The sequence below is a fragment of the Oreochromis niloticus genome, linkage group LG1, assembly GCF_001858045.2.
Source record: "Oreochromis niloticus isolate F11D_XX linkage group LG1, O_niloticus_UMD_NMBU, whole genome shotgun sequence".
In the NCBI taxonomy this organism is placed as follows: domain Eukaryota; kingdom Metazoa; phylum Chordata; class Actinopteri; order Cichliformes; family Cichlidae; genus Oreochromis; species Oreochromis niloticus.
This window is the reverse complement of record NC_031965.2, coordinates 3,782,178-3,803,571: the sequence shown is the minus strand read 5'-3', so window position 1 is coordinate 3,803,571 and position 21,394 is coordinate 3,782,178. Positions and strand designations below refer to the sequence as shown.

At 38.3% G+C, this 21,394-nt stretch overlaps 1 protein-coding gene across 1 annotated transcript in view; it reads right to left on the bottom strand.

Annotated features, from left to right (window-relative positions):
- Positions 1-17,916, bottom strand: part of LOC100712071 (mucin-5AC-like) — a gene marked incomplete at its 3' end in the record, with an annotated part of 31,817 nt that extends 13,901 nt beyond the window's left edge. The window contains exons 1-16 of the mRNA XM_019354816.2: positions 17,835-17,916; positions 17,341-17,382; positions 16,975-17,233; positions 16,422-16,536; positions 15,957-16,041; positions 12,298-12,404; positions 10,484-10,694; positions 10,253-10,378; positions 7,096-7,213; positions 6,650-6,788; positions 6,347-6,457; positions 6,129-6,198; positions 1,453-1,590; positions 1,215-1,379; positions 950-1,044; positions 742-868 (exon numbers count right to left, since the gene is read on the bottom strand). Coding sequence (XP_019210361.2) covers positions 742-868; positions 950-1,044; positions 1,215-1,379; positions 1,453-1,590; positions 6,129-6,198; positions 6,347-6,457; positions 6,650-6,788; positions 7,096-7,213; positions 10,253-10,378; positions 10,484-10,694; positions 12,298-12,404; positions 15,957-16,041; positions 16,422-16,536; positions 16,975-17,233; positions 17,341-17,382; positions 17,835-17,910 — 1,984 coding nt within the window. The remainder of the gene's footprint in view (positions 1-741; positions 869-949; positions 1,045-1,214; positions 1,380-1,452; positions 1,591-6,128; positions 6,199-6,346; positions 6,458-6,649; positions 6,789-7,095; positions 7,214-10,252; positions 10,379-10,483; positions 10,695-12,297; positions 12,405-15,956; positions 16,042-16,421; positions 16,537-16,974; positions 17,234-17,340; positions 17,383-17,834) is intronic.
- Between the last annotated feature and the right edge of the window lie 3,478 nt (positions 17,917-21,394).

The window sequence follows — 21,394 nt, the reverse complement described above, 5'->3', positions numbered from 1 at the left end:
TGAATCTGTCAATAAACTGCTTCCAACTTTCCGCCTTTTTTAAACATAAGGACCAAGGACTTTTTCTACATAACAGTGGGTCTCTCTGCATTTAATCATTAGTTATTATTAATCTCTGCTGCTCTACCACAGCATGTCTTTTCTCCTGTCTCCCTCACCTCAACCAGTCACGGCAGATGGCTGCGCCTCCCTGAGCCTGGTTCTGTTGGGGGTTTCTTCCTATTAAAAGGGAATTTTTCCCTCCCACTGTCGCCAAAGCGTTTGCTCATAGCGGGTCGTATGATTGTTATTTTTTACTCTGTTGTATTATTGTAGGCTTTGTATTTCCAATCCGGTCTACCTTACAATAAAAAGCACCTTGAGGTGACTCTTGTTGTGATTTGGCGTTGTCAATATAAAACTGAATTGAATTAAAAATTGGGCTGTAGGGCCAATCTAAATAAAGAAAAGGGCTCAGTCCTGTTGTTGAGAAAACGTGTGTGTCTCAATGCTTTAGTTGGAAGGTACTTCCTCTACTTGGATCCACACCAATCAAAAAGTGTATATTTGTATATATATTTGATGAGCATTGGCACATCATGTCAAGAAGAAGAAGACAAATGGTCCTACATTTTGAGTGTAAAACTATGCCTGTGGTCTGAAAATTGTGGACACAGCAGCAGTTGAAAGAGAACATTTTCAGATAAATTTGTTGTTTGAACCCGTGTTTCTCTTTTTAAGGATGCTTGGTGTTTTACTTACCACAGATGGTTTTCCTCCAGCCAGTGATGTGGACTCCTGCTGCTGAGCAGGCATAGACATATGAGGAAACTGCAGCACACATGCAGTCCTCACTTTTTTCACAGTTACAGGTGTCATACATACAGTTCTGTCAAAAGAGTATTCATGAAATGATTAACAAGAGTTCAGTTGCAAAGTTCTCATTAAAACTTTGTATGTGCAGACTTACATCTTTATATGTGCTGGGGCTAACAACAGCGTGGCAGGGAGCAAACACTCCCTCGGGATCAGTTAATTTGGAACACCAGAAATCAGCATATTTCTCTAAAACACAGAAACATTCAGAATTAAACTTGTTATATATTATCTGTTGTTTAATACAATCTTGAAAAACAGCAAGGCAGTATGGTATTTTTCATATAAGATAATAACTTTTATAAGATAAAACATAATAATACAAGAATACAATAAAACAACAATAATACAATCTGTACCTGTGAGGATGTTGTTATTACAAGGGTCTCCAAAATGTGATATAATGTCTGGGCAGCTGGCTCTGGTTTTCCATGCGTTGGCAAATGCAGCAGCAGTGCCTTCCACCAGCCCATTGGTCACTCTAAAGTCATCACTCATTATGTCGTTGAAGTTTCCACATAAACCTTTCAAATAAGATGTTCCACAGTTACACAGATTCCAGAAGTTCCAGACACTAAGAATAATATGGAGACATACCAGAGGTGGTTCCTGTGAGTGATTTGTCAGCGGAAATGAACACCTGCATTATGGGAGACAGCTGAATCATCAGTTGTATGCCCACTGTGGTGCTTACAAGGATGTAGAAGGAAGATGGTTTAAAGACCCTCAGATCAGCTGTAGAGGTCAGAAGACATGAAAAAATGTTGTAGCAGTTAATTGAAACACAAATATACAAACTTAAATGACGCAGACAGCATTTCCACTTTAAAAAAAATTTAAAATAAAACTAGTGTCTGTGGTGCTTTTGTTCAAATTCTTTATTACATATTTTGTACCGAGGTGAACAAAATTCTTTTGGAAATACAAATTTTGGTGGCCCTTGTAATTTGAAAGTCACGTTTAATTTACCTGTGATAAATTGTCAAGTAAGACAAATTGAATGTCACACAAAACAAAAGCAAACAAAGAATGCATTAGCAGAGGGATCATTAACTGATTATATAAGTACTTGAATTTATAATTAACTTTAAAACCTATAGTGAGGATGCGTTGGGAATGCCTGACAGAAGGCCCTGTCCGCGAGGTCTTCGACTCCCACCTCTGGCAGACCTTTGACTGCTTTCCAAGGTAGGGTGAGAACATTGAGTCTGAAAGAACATTGTTCAGCACCTCCATTGTTGAGGCTGCTGCAAAAAAATTGTGGCTGCGAGGTGGTGGCTGTCATGGTGGTAATCCTTTAACCAGACTGTATACATCTGAGCAAAGGGAGCTTTCAAGCTGAAGGTGTCCACAGGTTAGCCTGTGGGGACTTTGGAGGCAGCAGAGGGAGGTGGGAAATCAACAGGGCTGCCACTACAGTGCACCCGTCTTTCCTGGTGAAAAGAGAGCTGAGTGTGAAAGTGAAGCTGCTGATTTACTATTTGATCTATGTCTCTACCCTCACCCGTGGTCACCAGCTTTGGCTAGTGAACAAAAGAATGCAACTGCAGTTAAAATTAGCTTTCTACAAAGGTTGGCTGGGCTCCCTACCCAGAGGCCAATAGGGTAGGCACAGGACACACTGGAGAGATTATATCTCGCCAACCTATATTGGAGAAGGGGGCGAGGGGAAGGGAGGTCTAGGCTTCTCTGCTTAGGCTGCTACCGCAACCCCGCAGTCCAGATAAGCAGAAGAAAATGGATGGTTTCATGGATGGTTTTTTAAAACATTTATTTCCGTATTTTTCAGACCATAACGTGCACCGGAGTATAAGGCGCACTGTCAATAAACAGGTCTGTTTACATACATAAGGCGCACCGGATTATAAGGCGCATTAAGCGAAAAAACAAACAAACAGTCAGATAAGTCAAACTTTAATCAAATCATTCTTCTTGCTTCCTTCACCTCCGTACCATTGATTCATTAATGCTGAATTCTCTCGCAGATGCCCATGTTGTTGCAGTATATCAATGACTAACCTGGTATTGTGGATGGATTATCTCAGTTGTTCTCCTGACTGAAGTTTGGTCAGTTTACAGCATCCTGCCATGCGATTGCATTTGTCCCTAACCATCGGGAACCTTCGCGTTAACTTTTATTGAGTGGAAAAAAGTTAGCATTCATCCTCCAGCTTCACTGTGTTTATGTTATGCTAACATAGCTGTGTCGCTAGTAGGGATGGGTACCGGTGTCCGGTGCAAACGGTAGTAACCAGACCGAAAAGCAGCGCACATTTCGGTGCTTTATTTCGGTGCTTTTTTTTTCCTGAGCCAATTCTAGCCAATCATTTTATGTTTCCGAGGATAGTAGGCAGGGCCAGGTACGTACGTTCTTTTAGAGCAGAGCTACAGATTAAAAATGACCAAGGCGAAGCGGTCAAAAGTCTGGCTGTACTTCACAGCAAAAGATGCAAACTCAGCAGCCTGCAACAAGTGCTTTAAGCTGATACTGTGATACTGTCAAAGGAGGTAACACCTCAAATCTGATAAAACGCCTGGCGACGCATAGCGTTTTTTTTTTAAAGCCGAGAAATGCGCCGTGTTTGATAGCTTGCTGCGAGCCCTCACACCATGCACATCTACTGCGGGTGTGGTGCCTGTTATCGGACCCGGAGTTAGCAACATCCCCCAAAAACCCGAAGAGGAGAGTCCTGGCCCCTAGCCCTGTCAGCGTAGTAGAAATGATGACGGATGATGATGGCAGCAGCAGCCGTTCTCCTCTGCGTGAGTAGCTTAATGTTGTTCGTGTGTAATTAACGTTGAGTACGCTAACCACATTATTACATTAATGCATGTAAGGTGAACTAGCAAACACCGTCGTAGTTACATGCGGCTGTCTTCTTGTTTGATGGCAGATACTCCCTTCACCCTGGCCAAAAAAGGCTAAAATGACCAAAGAAAAAGTGGAAAACAGTTAAACATGAGAGGTTTTTGGACAAAGTTTGTGTTTTTTCCATTGTTTAAGCACTGCTTCCACCCAAGAGTGAGACCATATATGCCCTATAGCTGAAGAAAAGGCTTACATTGTTATCTTTTTACAAAAACACAGCTAAACATGAGAGGTTTTTGGACAAAGTTTGTGTTTTTTCCATTGTTTAAGCACTGCTTCCAGCCAAGAGTGAGACCATATATGCCCTATAGCTGCAGAAAAGGCTAACATTGTTATCTTTTTACAAAAAAAACAGCTGAACATGAGAGGTTTTTGGACCAATTTTGTGTTCTCCATTCTTTAAGCACCGGTTTGAGCACCGTTTAAGCACCGGCACCGTTTCAAAAGTACCGGTTTGGCACCGGTATCGGATAAAACCTAAACGATACCCATCCCTAGTCGCTAGTGATCATGTAGCACATGATTACAGTGGCTTGCAAAAGTATTCAGCCCCCTTGAACTTTTCCACATTTTGTCACATTACAGCCACAAACATGAATCAATGTTATTGGAATTCCAAAAAGAAAGACCAATACAAAGTGGTGTACACGTGAGAAGTGGAACGAAAATCATACATGATTCCAAACATTTTTTACAAATAAATAACTGCAAAGTGGGGTGTGCGTAATTATTCAGCCCCCTGAGTCAATACTTTGTAGAACCACCTTTTGCTGCAATTACAACTGCCAGTCTTTTAGGTTATGCCTCTACCAGCTTTGCACATCTACAAACTGAAATGCTTGCCCATTCTTCTTTGCAAAACAGCTCCAGCTCAGTCAGATTAGATGGACAGCGTTTCTGAACAGCAGTTTTCAGATCTTGCCACAGATTCTCGATTGGATTTAGATCTGGACTTTGACTGGGCCATTCTAACACATGGATATGTTTTGTTTTAAACCATTCCATTGTTGCCCTGGCTTTATGTTTAGGGTCGTTGTCCTGCTGGAAGGTGAACCTCTGCCCCAGTCTCAAGTCTTTTGCAGACTCCAAGAGGTTTTCTTCCAAGATTGCCCTGTATTTGGCTCCATCCATCTTCCCATCAACTCTGACCAGCTTCCCTGTCCCTGCTGAAGAGAAGAACCCCCAGAGCATGATGCTGCCACCACCATATTTGACAGTGGGGATGGTGTGTTCAGAGTGTTGTGCAGTGTTAGTTTTCCGCCACACATAGCGTTTTGCATTTTGGAAAAAGTTCCATTTTGGTCTCATCTGACCAGAGCACCTTCTTCCACATGTTTGCTGTGTCCCCCACATGGCTTGTGGCAAACTGCAAACCGGACTTCTTATGGTTTTCTGTTAACAATGGCTTTCTTCTTGCCACTCTTCCATAAAGGCCAACTTTGTGCAGTGCACGACTAATAGTTGTCCTATGGACAGATTCCCCCACCTGAGCTGTAGATCTCTGCAGCTCATCCAGAGTCACCATGGGCTTCTTGGCTGCATTTCTGATCAGCACTCTCCTTGTTCGGCCTGTGAGTTTAGGTGGATGGCCTTGTCTTGGTAGGTTTACAGTTGTGCCATACTCCTTCCATTTCTGAATGATCGCTTGAACAGTGCTCCGTGGGATGTTCAAGGCTTGGGAAATCTTTTTGTAGCCTAAGCCTGCTTTAAATTTCTCAATAACTTTATCCCTGACCTGTCTGGTGTGTTCTTTGGACTTCATGGTGTTGTTGCTCCCAGTATTCTCTTAGACAGCCTCTGAGGCCATCACAGAGCAGCTGTATTTGTACTGACATTAGATTACACACAGGTGCACTCTATTTAGTCATTAGCACTCATCAGGCAATGTCTGTGGGCAACTGACTGCACTCAGACCAAAAGGGGCTGAATAATTACGCAAACCCCACTTTATCATGTATGCCTGGATGCTAAACTTAATTGTTATACCTGGTAAAGCAACAACGCTGACCATCACTCTCAGTGATGTTGCAGTGTTCGTTTGACTTTGGGACTTGAAGCGGAGTTTGGACCTGGATTACTCTGCGAGGCTCCTGACTGTGGTAGCCGTAATGCTCCAACAATTCATAGCTTACCAAAGTCGTACTAAAATATTTTTTGATAGATTTTTGAGCGCCGTGTAACAAATAAAATTGGTTCGAGGTCAGTAAACACAACCAGAATTCATACATAAGGCGCACCAGATCATAAGACGCACTGTCGATTTTTGAGAAAATTAAAAGATTTTAAGTGTGCCTTATAGTCCGAAAAATCCGGTACTGACATACAGATGTATGCATACGCTATGGTTATTTTATCAAGAAGCTGTGTCCACTATGTGTGGACAGTAAAATATGCGATAACTTACCTGTAAACAGTGGAAGCTGAGAATGAATCTGGTTCACATAAACCTGCCCGGATGCCTGAACTTTAACAACCTGTCATTTTGCAGAAAGACACATTTTAGACACACCAGTATTTGCAAATTCTCATTGGTGAGAAAAAGCACAAAATTTTGATATCACAAGATCTGGATGTTTTTCAGACACGAGGAGTAATGATGATGTTTTTATGCCTCTGGCTTACCACAGAATTACTGCCTAAGGCCAAAGTTACAGTTCTGAGGCAAGTCTTTGTGTCACTTAGTCCGCACTTGACAAGATCCACCAGCACAGTGTAGGACAAACCATTACTGTCCTGCAGCACACATCAAAACAAAACATGTAATCAGTCACCCAAATTTTTTTTTACGAACTTTTCATTAAATACATTACACTGCAAATTTATGTACTCATATCATATTATTATATTAGCATATTATTTTCCAATGGTTTAAGAGTCCATGCTGCTGTTATGTGTATGGGGAGATAGACTAGCAGTGTGTATCACCTTAGCGAGAACATAGGAACAATCGCCATGAAATGTGTAGACTTTTCCATCAAATGTGTTAATATGAGCTCCTCCTTCGACAGAACAGATTCCTGGACAGTTCGTCTCTGTACAACTCCACTGACCGCTTTCACATACACTGTAAAGACACACACACACACACACACGCACACACACACACACACACACACACACATTTCATTTACTTAATTAAAAATTTTTAGTATAACACTGCATTACATTTTTCTACTATGTCTTAAAATAAACTCACTAACTTTTGTAAAAGTTTAAAAAGGTAAAATTGTCACATAAATGTATAAACTGTAAATGTGAGGAGACTGCTAAAACATTCTTACTTGCAGTACCTCCGACATACACAATAATTTTGTTAAATGTTTTATTTCCATTTTTTAACACTGCAACAAAGTGGCACAAATTCATTTTACCAGGATCCACAGTGGTGGGAGTAGGACTCTCCTGGTTTGTAGATTTCATTGTTGTGCAGACATGGACATTGAGAGACTGCAATACATCCACTGTTACCAATGTCATCAAAGACCATTCCTGAGAAAAAGAGGCAAAAAAATAATGATATATACATATATGTATATATATATATACATATATGTATATATATATATATATATATACATATATATATATATATATATATATATATATATATATATATATATATATATATATATGTGTGTGTGTGTGTGTGTGTGTGTGTGTGTCTGTGTGTGTGTAAAACAAGAAGAGAGAAAAGAAAGGGATTGGGACTGAAACATCACTAATGTAATACGTTATGGGATCAGTGATCATGTATGCTTGATAATGGAATATACGGGGATACAGATGACGACACAATTATCAGCTATAACGTTTGTGTCAAAATTTTCCTGAGTGTTTTTTAACAGAGCAATTGATTATGAGCGTAGCATTGCTAAAAATACTAGTTTTCTTTAGAAACCATACATTATTTCTTTTTGCACACAATAACAGCATTTTTTTTAAATTACCAGCATCAATATTATTAGCACCCCTGAAAAATGGACATTTTTGTTCAGCCATAGCACAAACCACATTTATGCAATAACGTGCTTTAACATTGCAATGCTCAAAGTTTGTAAAATCAAGAAAAAATACAGGGTCATTTTCCATTTACACACATTATAAAAGCTTCAGCAGCAGAACAAGCATCCTGTCAAAAACAAAAGAGATCGTCTGGACTTGTTGATGCTGACAAAGCATTGGATGGAGGGAAGTTTTCACAGCAGTTCCAAGTGTCAAGAACTGGAATGAGAAGTATCATCAAGAAATTAAAAGAGAGCCACAGAAAACAGAACAATGCTGGCAGAGGTAGGAATTGAAAGATTTCAAAGATGTGCCTATAGACCCCAGAAAACTGCCAATACACAAGTCAAGAATCGTAGCTGCAAATAAGATAATCCCTCAAACCCTGCACAAGAATGGAATATGAGGTTAGAGACAAGAAAAACTCTACTTCTACAAAGAGACATTTTCAGCTAGAGTGATGTCTGCTAAAGAAAAGCTGGCAAACATTATGCATACTGGAAGTTCATCCTTTAGCTAGAGACAAAACTGGTGGTCTTTGACCACAGAGACTTATTTTTCAAGAAAGAAGAAAGAAAGGAGAGGCAGTACTATGCTGTGGGGGTGCGCCAAAGAATCTGAAACTAGCAATCTGATCAAGAAATCATGAAGAAAGAAGGATATATAAAGATTTTGAAAGAATGAGTATGAATGTGTGCTCATGTTATTAGATAGATAGCATTTAGAAAGCTTGCATGAACTGGTGTGTACAGGTGAATGACCCAAGTTGTACAAAGCACTTTGAGTGCTCCAGTACAGTAATGTTTATAAGAACCAGTCCATTTGCCATTAACCAAAACCTCAAGCTGCAAAACTAGCTGTGGGTCATTTCTTTGTCTTCTAACATGACAACAACCCAAAACATACGTCGCTTCAGGTGAACAACTACCAAAGCGAATGTCATGGCTGACTTGCATAAAGCCCTGACTTGAATCCCATTAAAATCTGTGGGATGAACTGAAGATGACGGTCCATCCCAGAGCTGGAATTGCTCAGCAGACATGTAATACTTACTAAAATTACTAACAAACAACTGCAGGTTGTGATCTGACCACAGAGAGATTATTACTTCTTTAGATGACATTATTATGCTCAATATTCTCAGCCTAATGCAGGGGTGTCCAAATCCAGGCCTCAAGGGCCGGTGTCCTGTAGGTTTTAGATCTTACCCTGGGTCAGCACACCTGAATCAAATGATTAGTTCATTACCAGGCCTCTGGAGAACTTCAAGACATGTTGAGGAGGTAATTTAGCCATTTAAATCAGCTGTGTTGGATGAAGGACACTTCTAAAGACTGCAGGAGACCAGCCCTTGAGGCCTGGATTTGGACACCTCTGGCCTAATGTTTTCTCTTCAGACACAGGGGATCCAATCAAGTATAACTATGCATTTCAGCATACCACCCTTTCATTTAACATTATTTGGCCACATGGACATGTAATTTCAATATTTATTTCATTCAAATCATCTCAAATTTCTACAGCCAAACTGACATCATTTCAAACGTAAAGCAGGTCCCTCCAATTCAGAAACTACCTGTGTCACAGTGCCATGGGTTCCACACACCTGAATGTGAGGTTGAAACAATTTATAATTCTTAATTTGTTTAATATGTAGGTGTTCACCAAAAAAGGGCTTTAAGAAAATGTTGGGGAACTTGAGCACCAGTAGCTCCTAGAAATAAAGTGGCCATTCTTTGTGTTTAGGTGGGTCAATCCTCTCGAATAACACTATGTAGGCTTTTTTTTTTTTTTTTTACTGTTGTCACCCTCTTCTCTCTTCTGGCCCACTTGTTAACCAATCAACATTCGGCAGAATGCAAAGTACTGTGTGGTTGAAACCCTCTCCCCCCTCTGTCCTACTGAAATTGTGTCCACTGACGGACACAATTGTAGGACTGTAAAACAATCTTTATCTGGTGGATATGTCTGGCACATTCTATTTCAAGTTCCCAGTCAGAATATTTATCTGGAATGCCACCTCAACTCAGAAAGTCCAAAAACTCAAAAAAAAAAAAAAAAAAAAAAAAAAAAATTGGAGCAACCCTACCAACCCTGAGTTAAAAATCAAAGATTTTGGCAGTGAACATAAACAGTGGTGAAACTTTTAATCTGTACTGCCACTGCTATCTAATTGTGACTTGCTAAATAATCCATACACAGAGTGCTGATCAGGTTCTATCATAAATGTGCTACCATGGTGCTTTTAAGCACAAAAGAGGCATTATGCTGTATTGCTAGTGATGCATGAATGGCTCTATCCAAGAAGCAAAACAAATCCTGCTTTTTTTGATCTTCTGACTTTATTACAGGGATGTGCTGACTCAGGAGTGATGGGGCTCCCAAGTTCTGACATCTGAGATCCGAGTTATGCGGTTTTGGTTTTGTGTGAACAACCTGGTGGCGATTGCCCAGAATACATTGCAATTGTTTTCTCTCTGAGCGACAGAAAGCAAGAGATGGAGTGCAAAATGAGTGTGGATGTACCAGCAGGGCAGCTGCAGCCATCATGACAGTGGCTGTCACATGTCTGGCTGGCCTGAGGGGTGGAACAGCTGTCAGGACATGAACTGCTACATTCCAAGAACACCATGTTGTATGGACATTTCTTGTCTGTGGATAAAAGTTTTTCATTGTCAATTAAAGAATTTTGCAAAGTATAAGGAAAACAACAATGCCTATGATGGAGACCGAGAAGTGTAAATGTTGCACCCTTACAGCAAAATGTATCATTCCTCCATTCTTGGGGTGTGCCACCTGCATGGACACACTGTCTGGAGAACTCTGAAAGTGTTTTACAGAGGACCAAAGTAGTGTTGTCTGTAGAGTTGCACGTGTCCACCATACAGGCTTTGCTAAAGGATTCCACGTCAAGAATGTTTTGGCAATCAACAAAGGGATCACTGGAGAAGGTCTGGTCACAGAATTGCTGAAAAAGAAGTCAGTCAGTTAAAAAAATACATACTGCCAATCATTTTTAGAAGCCTACAGTTTGAGCCCTCAAGGTAGCAAGGTAACACCTGTTTGAGTTTACAATTACAGCGCCTTGAAAAAGTATTCATGCCCCTTGAACTTTTACACATTTTGTCACTTTACAACCACAAACACGCCACACTTTTCACATTTTTATTTGCTTAAAATTTTGAAAACCATGCATCATTTCCATACCACTCCACATTCTTTGTGTTGGTCTATCACAGAAAATCTCAATAAAAAAATTTCAGTTTGTAGTTGTAAAATGACAAAATTTGGTTTAAGGGTTATGAATACTTTTTCAAGGCACTGTATATGTACAGGCTGTTGAACTTGGCGGGAGGGCTATGCCCTGTGTCAAAATATTCCACTGCAGCTGCCTCAGAAGTCTGGAGTATAGTGTTAAGAGTGTGTTTACCTAACCCTAACCCAGCAGACCTTCTCCCTCAGACTAATTCAACCCACCAAATCATTCTTACAATCCTCTATAAACCTGTAAAATAACTCTTCATTCTGTGACAGGTGACAACATCTGTCAGGCATATGATAACGCACAAATGTTTTTCTACTTTTATGCAGCTATTTTTCTTAGATTTATACTGTGTTATAATGCATTTATATTATTGATTTGCACTGATTTCCACTACTCTCTTACACCGTGTCAGTTTTACTGTTACTGTTTTGTTTTTATGTACATTAATTTTTACTTTTCTTTGTTTTTTTACTCACAGTTGTATATATAACATTTTGCATTGTTTCACAGTATAAGGGCCTTACCAGGCAGCAGTGGCACTTTTACTTTAACCTTGTTGTTTATTTGTTATTTTTTGTAGACTGTATGAATAGTATAACTACTTGTCATCACAGTTACAGTCTTAGTGAAGATAGTATTAGTTAAACTACAAGAATGTCTGTAATACATAAAGAATTGATGACCTCTAATTTCCTGCTTCTAAATTCAGATAGAAACTAGTTCACACATGGTGCAGTAAGAGTACAGACAGGGTAAAGAATCAGAGAACATATTTCTCCAGTACCGGCTTCTCTTCATTGGCTCCCTGTTAAATCCAGAGTCAAATTTAAAATTTCTAAAATACTTAAAAATAGAGTTAGTTAATGCTGGATCATGTGAATCTTCCCTTTGTTATCCTACAATAAGCCTAGACTGCTGGGGGTTTCCCATGATGCACTATGTTTCTTCACTCACCTCTTTCACCCATTATGTTTTTATACACCAATCTTCATTTAATCATTAGTTATTATTAATCTCTAGCTCTCTTAAACAGTGTGTCTTTATGTCGTCTTTTGCCGCTCACCCCCAAGCAGTCAGGGTGGACGACTGACCCTGCTAATGGTTTCTTCCTGTTAAAAGGGAGTTTTTTCTTCCCACTGTCACCAAGGGCGTGCTCATAGGCAGTCATCTGATTGTTGAAGTTTCTCCATCTTATTGTAGTCTCTTTAACTTCCAATATAAAGCACCTTGAAGTGACCTTGATGTTGTATATATAAAACTGAATTTAATTTAACAGTTTTGAAAATGAGAAATGGTGAAGACTCACCTTATCACCACAGCTCGGGACTGGGTTAACGTCAGTCTCCTTACACTGCTCGGTGGGGCCATTTATCTTCCAGGTCTCAGCATAGTCCACCACAGACAGTGGAGTTCCTGTAGTACAGCACACTCATAATAAAATGACCATTAAGCTTATTGGGGGGCTTCTTTATTACGTATTCTATTTCATAATGAACCAAAAAGGTCACAGATCTGCATCTAGACTTTCACTACAGAAAGATGCTTTTTAAAAATGTGGAAAATTATGCTAATTAGATGGCAGCATATGTTGCTCCAAATATAATTCAGCATCATAGCGACCCTCGTAGATATGTAAGCTAAGACTTTTCCAATGTGCACTAATCCCCATGTAGCCAAGATTTTTTCAAAAAGAAAGTCACATTTTTATTCATCAAACCCAAGCATTTCAGGATCTTTTTTTCTTGGAATCCTTTAAAATTGCACTTATGGATGCAGCAACTAATGGTGGTCAATGACAAATGGTTTTGAAAACCCATGCAATCATTTCTACTACACAATTATACCTATTTTCAGTGTGCATGCTTTTGAAAAGGGGCTGAAGATCGCAACTATTCAATATTGTTCTTGGGACTGTCATTTGTGCACAGAGAATTGTTGAACTATTTGCCTTTGTAGTCTTTCATAGATTGGAGCTCCTCCCTGTCTTTACTTCTGAATGACTGTGAACTTTTTTGAAAAGTTGTTGCTAACATTAAAAGAAATATTACCAGTGATGTTCTCTCAGGACAAGCAAGGTGAACAGTGACTGACTTGTCAAATCTAGAGATAATTAAAAGGAACCAAAGAAAGGCAATCTCTCTCCTCTATCTCAGTTTATTCCATGCTCACAAAATGTAACATCTCTGTCTTATGAACATGTCCATCTGCGGTTAAGTTTTTTTCCCCCCTTGTGTTTTGCACATCCACATTGTGGATCAACAGTAACACTTTAGAACACGGCCTGCGAATAAGGCATAAGTACCCTGTAATTACGTGCAATTTGCAGGCAACAAGTCAGGCTTTTTGCAGGAAACAATGACACAACTAGACTGTAAGACCTGTGACTAAAGTGCGGGTACCCTGTAATTACTTGCAATTGGCAGGTAAACAGTCAGGAAAATCTAAAACACCCTAGGAAATGTGTTAATCAATACTTAATACTCATTTTATTAGTCGTTCTTTAGTCACCTAAATACAATAAAAATTATACAAAAATTGACATTTACATGTATTAACAGTTTTTGTATTCATAAGAATAATTTATTCAAACAACACCTTAAAATAAATCTATAAAAAGTATAAAAATAAATGTTCCACCTAGTTTATTTACTTTATTTCAAAAAAAGTTATGTGTTCATTTTTACGTGTGTATATGTGACAACCATTTCATATACATATTTTGTATGTAATACCAGTGTAATTTTCTGATGCAACATAGTATATTATTTTATTTCATATATTATGTTATTTTATTTTATCTTATTCTATGCTATTCTTTTACTTAATATTTGCTGCTTGTAACTTTGTACTGTCCACTTTCTGCTATGACCAAACAAATTTCCCAAGTGTGGGACTAATAAAGGTTTATCTTATCTTATCTTATCTTATATGTCACCCTAATCTTTCTTTAAAAAAAGATTTCCTTGTTTTATTTTATTTTCTTTCCTTGTTTTGTTTTCTCTCAAAATGGTTTTCCTCCTGATTATTTCGTTGTAGAATCTGGAAGGACTGTGAAGCGGAACAGCAGCGTTATCAGTAGGTGGGGTTTTCCTAGCTAATGGTCTGGCATGTTTTTCCCCTGTTTGTAAAATGCTAAAACTTTGTGTACATGTCTTTGCTTTGTTTAAAATAATAATAATAATTGGACCTTAACTATAATCAGACATTTCAACACAGCTTTAAACAGACTGAATGTGTTTAATTTTTCTTTCTTCTTTTAGAGACTGCCCTTGATCACTTAGTCCACAGGAACAAATGTATTATGAAAAGACGCCAGAAAGCTGTGAGACTGTTGGAGAGTCACTCAAGTATGACAGTGTGAACAAGACAACCATGTCACATATATCACTGTTGAGGTACAGTGTGTGCAATACATTAAAAAATATATTTAGGAAGTTATTGTACTATCTGTCTTGCTGTCTTGTAAAATATTATACACAAACGCCATGTCCACATTTTTTCTCTTTTAATACTCCAAGGAAATTTTTGGACATTTGTTCACAAGGTAAAAGACATTTTCCAAATTGAAAAGAAAAAAACTTGCAAATATCATTTGTTTCAGAGTGTAAGTATTGTTTTGTATTTCTAAAGCTAATATTTTAAGGGTTAAGGAATTGTTTCATGTCCTTCTCCAAAAGTTGAATCTGTTCATCTGGACGTAGCGTTTTGTGGGAGAAACGTTTCGTCACTCATCCAAGTGACTTCTTCAGTCTCAGCTGACTGCAGGTTTCCCCAAACCTTATAAACAGTACATTTGCATAATGACTGAAACCAGCCCACTGAAGGAACAATGGGCTGTGAGGTCAGTTCCTTAATCATAATTATGCAAATTCCCATGACCATTGATCAACAACCACTGACCAAAACCCGCTGATCAAAGAACACTGATCAATGGCCATGAGTACCATTCACAGAGAGTTGGGGAATGGCTGCAATCACAGCATTGTAAGATGGCGAAAGATGTACCCTTAGGCCCCCTCCTCGATTCAGAGATGGTCTTTCCCTTTTCACGTAAATGGCCTCCTTGACTCCGCGCTCAAACCAGCGTTCTTCCCTGTCCAGGATGTGTACATCCTCATGTGGTTGTTGATCAATGGTCATGGGAATTTGCATAATTATGATTAAGGAACTGACCTCACAGCCCATTGTTCCTTCAGTGGGCTGGTTTCAGTCATTATGCAAATGTACTGTTTATAAGGTTTGGGGAAACCTGCAGTCAGCTGAGACTGAAGAAGTCACTTGGATGAGTGACGAAACGTTTCTCCCACAAAACGCTACGTCCAGATGAACAGATTCAACTTTTGGAGATTTACTTTCCTGGATGATTGAGAATGCATCAAGACGTTTCATGTCCTTGTTTTTAACAAGGTGAGTTGTTTAATGAAAACAACTCACCTTGTTTCCATTATTATAGGCACAGATGAGCCTATGGTATCCTATGCTATGACTGTAAATATCAATGTATAATTTCAAATACGTGTTAATAAAGTGTTTATCACTGTATCATTTTACATGTAATATATCAAGACAGTTGAATAATGAAATATCCATTAGACACAAAATTACTTATGTAATTAGTACTTACTGAGTAAGTAATACTTACTTACTCAGTAAGTACTAATACTGAGTAAGTAATACTTACTCAGTATTTACTTATTAGGATACTTAAAATTACTTACAGTACAATTTATGTCTCTTTCCCTGTAAAATACCTAGAAGTTAGACGAGATTAAGTGACTCATAATATGCCCCGCACCCCAGAAAATACAAGGTACAGTGTAATTGTAAAAAAAAATTTCTGCAAAAACCTGACTTGTTGGCTGCAAAATGCACGTAATTACAGGGTACATACACCTTATTTGCAGTTTGTGTTATAGTAACTACAGACTACATTAGACACCTCCCGAAATATTAAAATTATCTTACCACCATTCAGGAATTCATTGGATATGCCATCAAAGTTTCCACACAGTCCACATGTCTGAGTCCGATATTTCTCATCTATTTCAATCTGTGAAGATAATGGATTATACAACAGGTAACTGGCAAAATCACAAGACAGGACAACTCCAATATATGGCATTCGTTCCTTGTAATCCCTTAAGAGGTTAAAATAGGACATTCACATGATAATTTGTCTGCATTCTGAATGAATGAATCATCTGAATGGCAGGATCTAAACAATGATTTGTGACCTCAAAAGATTTAGAAAGCTGGTATAAAATTGAAAACGAGAACAAACAGCTTGTAGAACTTAAGGGTTAAATATATAGTTAAGAACCGGAAGGAGCATATTTGGAGGCGAGGGCCTGCTCCTCAATTCCTGAGAATTTATCTCCAAATAAAAAGTCAGGTCAGCCAACTTTGTATATGTAAGGGTAGGCTTCATACATCAAGGGAGTCGTCCAGGTTCCAGATTGCCTTTATTCCCAGATTAGCTTCAACAGAGATACTAGATGCGGTCCCTTTGACAGTCACTCCTGATTTACTGAACGGCAGAGATTCCCTGGTGCAAACAAAGAGTGATATTTTTTAAATGAATGTAAAAATTAAAACAAATTTACATTACCCGTGTACTACTGCTCTTTACTTATACAAATCAGTCATTAACAGACCAGACAGACCCCTAACCCCAGTGCCACAGAATATTACTGCTTGGGGGTAAGGAGCTATTTGGAGCATTTGAAAGCACAAGATAGTGTCCTATGGAGGGATATTGTCGGACTTCAGATTGCAGCAGGTGCTTACATTTAGGTTGAGTGCTGCTGTCATTAAAGCAGAATAAATCTCATATTAAGATATGGTACAGTGCTGAAAATGTATATACATACAATTGGAACTACATTTGATATTGGACTCTTGACTCTGGACCCCACTGAATTAAAGTTACTGAAATATTCTTGGAAAAAAGTCAGCATAGTTGATAGGTCTTTCCTGAACTTACATCTTGCCATTGACAAGCACAGAGTTGTTAGAGAGCTCCACCTCAGATCCTTCCAGCATCATGATGATTTTGCTGATTGTGGGGATGTTGTTGACTAAGCTCCGCCGCATCTGGATATTAAAGTTTTCATAGCTGCCCTTGCATTGCATTGCAAGGACATGGTTACAACTTGAATTCAGCTGGAAGAAATCGCCATCAAAAGTCTTGAAGTGATAGTATCCCCAAGTTGTGCACACTCGGCCAATGTGGGATGCATTAGCTATAAAATTAATAAACTAATAAATTACAAATTCTTTTTGAAAAATCATTTTATATTTTCATGGAGACTTGAAGAAAAATAACCTTAATGGACATTTGCAAACTTACCTGAAGTCATGGTCAGTGTGTTTGTAGAAGGAGCAATGGTCACTGAAGTAAAGACAAAAAAAATTGGTGTTTATTAATTTAGATGTAGGAAATTAGAAATTTCACAGGATAATAGTATCAATTGACAATTCACTGATATTAAACTCAATAATATACTCAAACTGAAGATGCCCAAGACAGTTAACTGTTGTAGATATCCCAAATCCGTATATACTCTTTATCACCAGAAAAGGCTTCAGTAGATTTAACCAAGACTGTCTGCAGCAAACTGCATTACATATTCTAATTAACATGCCTTAATTAGCTGAAGTGTTTAAGCTATGAAATAAATTCTATATAAACCAACCCAAGCACGATATAATGCATCTAAATTCACGTGATGAATTAGGATTCACATGAATGATTAAAGTAAATATGACTCTATGACCTCTTCCCAATGTCTTATAGCACTTCCATTGAGTGTGAAATTATAAAGTTTCCTGCACATCATTTACCATTCTGAGTAAGTGAGTCGACTATCAGCGTCAGATAGATGAGCCATAATATCAATTCAAGCCCTTTGGCCCCCATGTTGGTCAGGAGGACTAACACTACAGACGATAGGATTCACCTGGGGAACAAGCTCCTTTATAATGCGCCTCTGAAGGTGGAGCTACATTGCATCATATTTCATATTGAAGCAAATCGTCAAGTATATTTACTCAGCAAACATCATCCTCACCACTATGCTGAGCAGCTTCTTCACTCACTATACCTCTGATTAACTATATCACTAACAGGAGGTTCTGATGTTTACTGTCCTGGCATTGCTTGACTTTCAGTGCACTAAAACATAAACAAGCCAGAAAACAGAGGGGAAACCGCATTGGTCGAATGGTTTAAATAGCTTATCTGTGCCATTTGGTTAACAAATAAAATATCATACACAGTTTGGTTCATATCTTTCAAAAATGACCCATTTAAGTCATTTTTGTCTCTGTACACCACATAGGATTTGAATCAGACAATAAAGATATGATTAAAGTGCAGACCTTAATTCAAGTTAAGTTTATTCAAGAATTATTTGGAGAGATGAAATCAAGAGTAGGAAGAACAAACTATGGAAAAGAAAAAGCACAGCTCATAGTCCTAAGTATACCACATCAGTTTTCAAAACATAGTGAAGGTAAAATTAAGGCACAGACATGGCAGAACTGGCAGGTCTTTATTGATAATTTGGGTGCTGTTAGAAGTAGGAGGGTGAAATCTGTGTATATTTTCCACTCAGATTAAGCCAAATGCTCCAAGACCGATTAGGCAGTGCTTCATAGTGCAAAATATATTTCCAACATATATTCCAAAAGTAACCCAAAAGTTCTTAAGGCAAATAAATAGGATATGCTTCAACAGAAAATGCAGAGAGATGAATTCTTTTTGGTACTTTCTGCGCTAGTGTGTGCAAGTAAACATTTAGCCCAGCTAACTGTGGAAGATAAGGGCAAGTCCTTTAATAGTAATGAAAACTATAAGGCTAAACCACATTTTGTTTTATGATAAATCAGTATACATAGTTTTGTCATGGATATTCAACATGTCAACTGACCCCTGGACAGCTGGTTATACTTTGTTCACATACTGGCTGCTTCATGATTTGAATCATCCTATATAAAGGTTCATCTGAAACAGGTCATAAAACATTAGTACACAGATCAAAAATAGAGGTTTCTTCAAGAAAACACTTAAGAGTCAAATGTAATGGTTACTGTTTTTATAATCAAAATTTTATTTTTCTAATTTTTGCTGTGTTGAGGGCAGCAGTTGCCGATTTAAATTTAGACCAGTGATGCTGTTGCTTTTTACTGGCTAGGGCTTGGAATGCTGTTCTGATGGCTCATGTAATATCTGCTTAGATGATGTTCATGTCAACTGGTTAAATCCACAAATAACAGTGTACCTCATAACACCAGTAGCATCAGTCATCTGATCACATGCTGAAAAAAAATCTACAGTAGCACATACATTGTAAGCAGGGTGCAATTTCTCAGGTGGAGGAATATCTGGTGTAGAACTCCAGCATAGCTCACTTTGAAATAAGTCAAAATTGATTCATTTTATATTTTTGATGTCAACCTAATTAAATAATGTTTAAATGATCTTGGAAGGTTTAATAGCCTATTAAGCCTGTTGAATTTTTTTAAGTCATTTAAGGAAGATTCTGAATAACAACTTTTTATGGTAATAAATAATAGCAAACCTAACTATGTTGCACTTTCACTGATTTATTATCAGTGGGTTATTCAGTTTGCAAGATATCTCAATATCCAGAGGTCCACACCCATCACTTACAAAAAGGTAACACAATATGGCACGTTGTTCAGGTGTAAACATGACGAGTGTTGCTTTAAGGAGGATAAGGATTTTGGGCCTGTGTTAATGTGGGAACCCTGTGTAAATAAGTGACAGTGACTCAGCTAACCCAGTCCAGGATATGCATCCTGTGGTCTATTTTTAATAAACTCACATTCTTTTCCAACTAGAATGTGTAGGTTGTGTCACTAGAGATGGTATTATTAAAAGTTCACATGCCATTAATTAACTCTCACAGAAAAAATATGTTGTTGCATTCAGAAGATTCCTGAGCGTCTATCCTTTTTATTGTAATTTCAGCAGTTTATTGAGATTTTTTCTTAATAAATTTGACAGTCATTGTGATCATCTTTGAGATCCTTTTACTTCTTCTTTCTATAAGGTCAGCCAGACATGAATATATTGAAGCTCTTATACTGAAGCTCTTTTCATTGTTTCTTTATTTATTTTTGTTAATCTACATAAAGTGAATAAAGTCATTTTGTGTTGGCTCCCTCTGTTGTAGAGTATCGCTTCCTGTTCCTGTTACAACACACAGTGGTGTTTTTGTGCAGTTCATCTGTGTTGACAATTTAATTACTGTTTAATTACTACTAATTCATTGTTATCAGGATGTCCCAAAAACTCCCTAAAAAGGCCTCAGTTAATCCAAAATACTGCAGCAAGAGTACTGACAGGGACTAGAAAGAGAGAGCAGATTTCTCCTATACTGGCTTGCCTTCATTGGCTCCCTGTTAAATACAGAATTAAATTCAAACTCTTACTCCTCACATACAAGATCTTGAATAATCAGGCCCCATCTTATCCTAATGACCTTGTAGTACCATATCACCCTATTAGAGCACTTCGCTCTCACACTGCAGGCTTACTTGTTGTTCTAGAGTATTTAAAAATAGAATGGAAGGGAGAGCCTTCAGTTTTCAGGCCCCACTTCTGTGGATCCAGCTTCCAGTTTGTGTTCAGGAGACTATATGCTTTTTGCTAAAGCATATAGTTTGGGCTGGATCAGGTGACCCTGAATCCTCCGTTGGTTATGCTGAAATAGGTGTAGGCTGCCGGGGGATTCCCATGATGCACTGAGTATTTCTCCTTCTGTCACCTTCCTCACTCACATTATGTTAATAGACCTCTCTGCATTTAATCATTACTTGGTATTATTTGGCTCTCTTCCACAGTATGTCTTTTGTTCTGTCTTCCTACCCTCATACCAACTTGTCACAGCAGATGGGCCTGGTTCTGCTCAAAGTTTCTTTTATTGTGATGTGTTCAATATCTCTGTTACAATGTTACTGTTTTTTAAGAGACATGTTTTCATTGTGCTGCATTAAAGACATTGAGTGTGTATTGTGGGGGTTAGTCACCAGAGCTTGAGAGTGAGTTATTCAAGAGAACTCTCCCCAGCATTAACTGCCCTGTTACTGTACCACCTTAATAAACCATGGTGAAGGCAAAATGTCTTGTTTAAGAGTCTACATGAAAGTTACAGTATATATGTTCAGTTCAAATCTCTGTACATCCCCAAATAAATATTGGAAATAATAGTACAAAAAATATTTTAGCCATTTTAGCCATATTTTAGCCAAATTACAGCCATTGTTGATATATGAATTTCCTCAAGTCTGCAAGCCATGGACTTCACCAGAGCTGAGGTTCCTTCATGAAGATCCTTTTTGCCTTAAGTACAGCTGCCTTATTGAAGCCCGGTTGT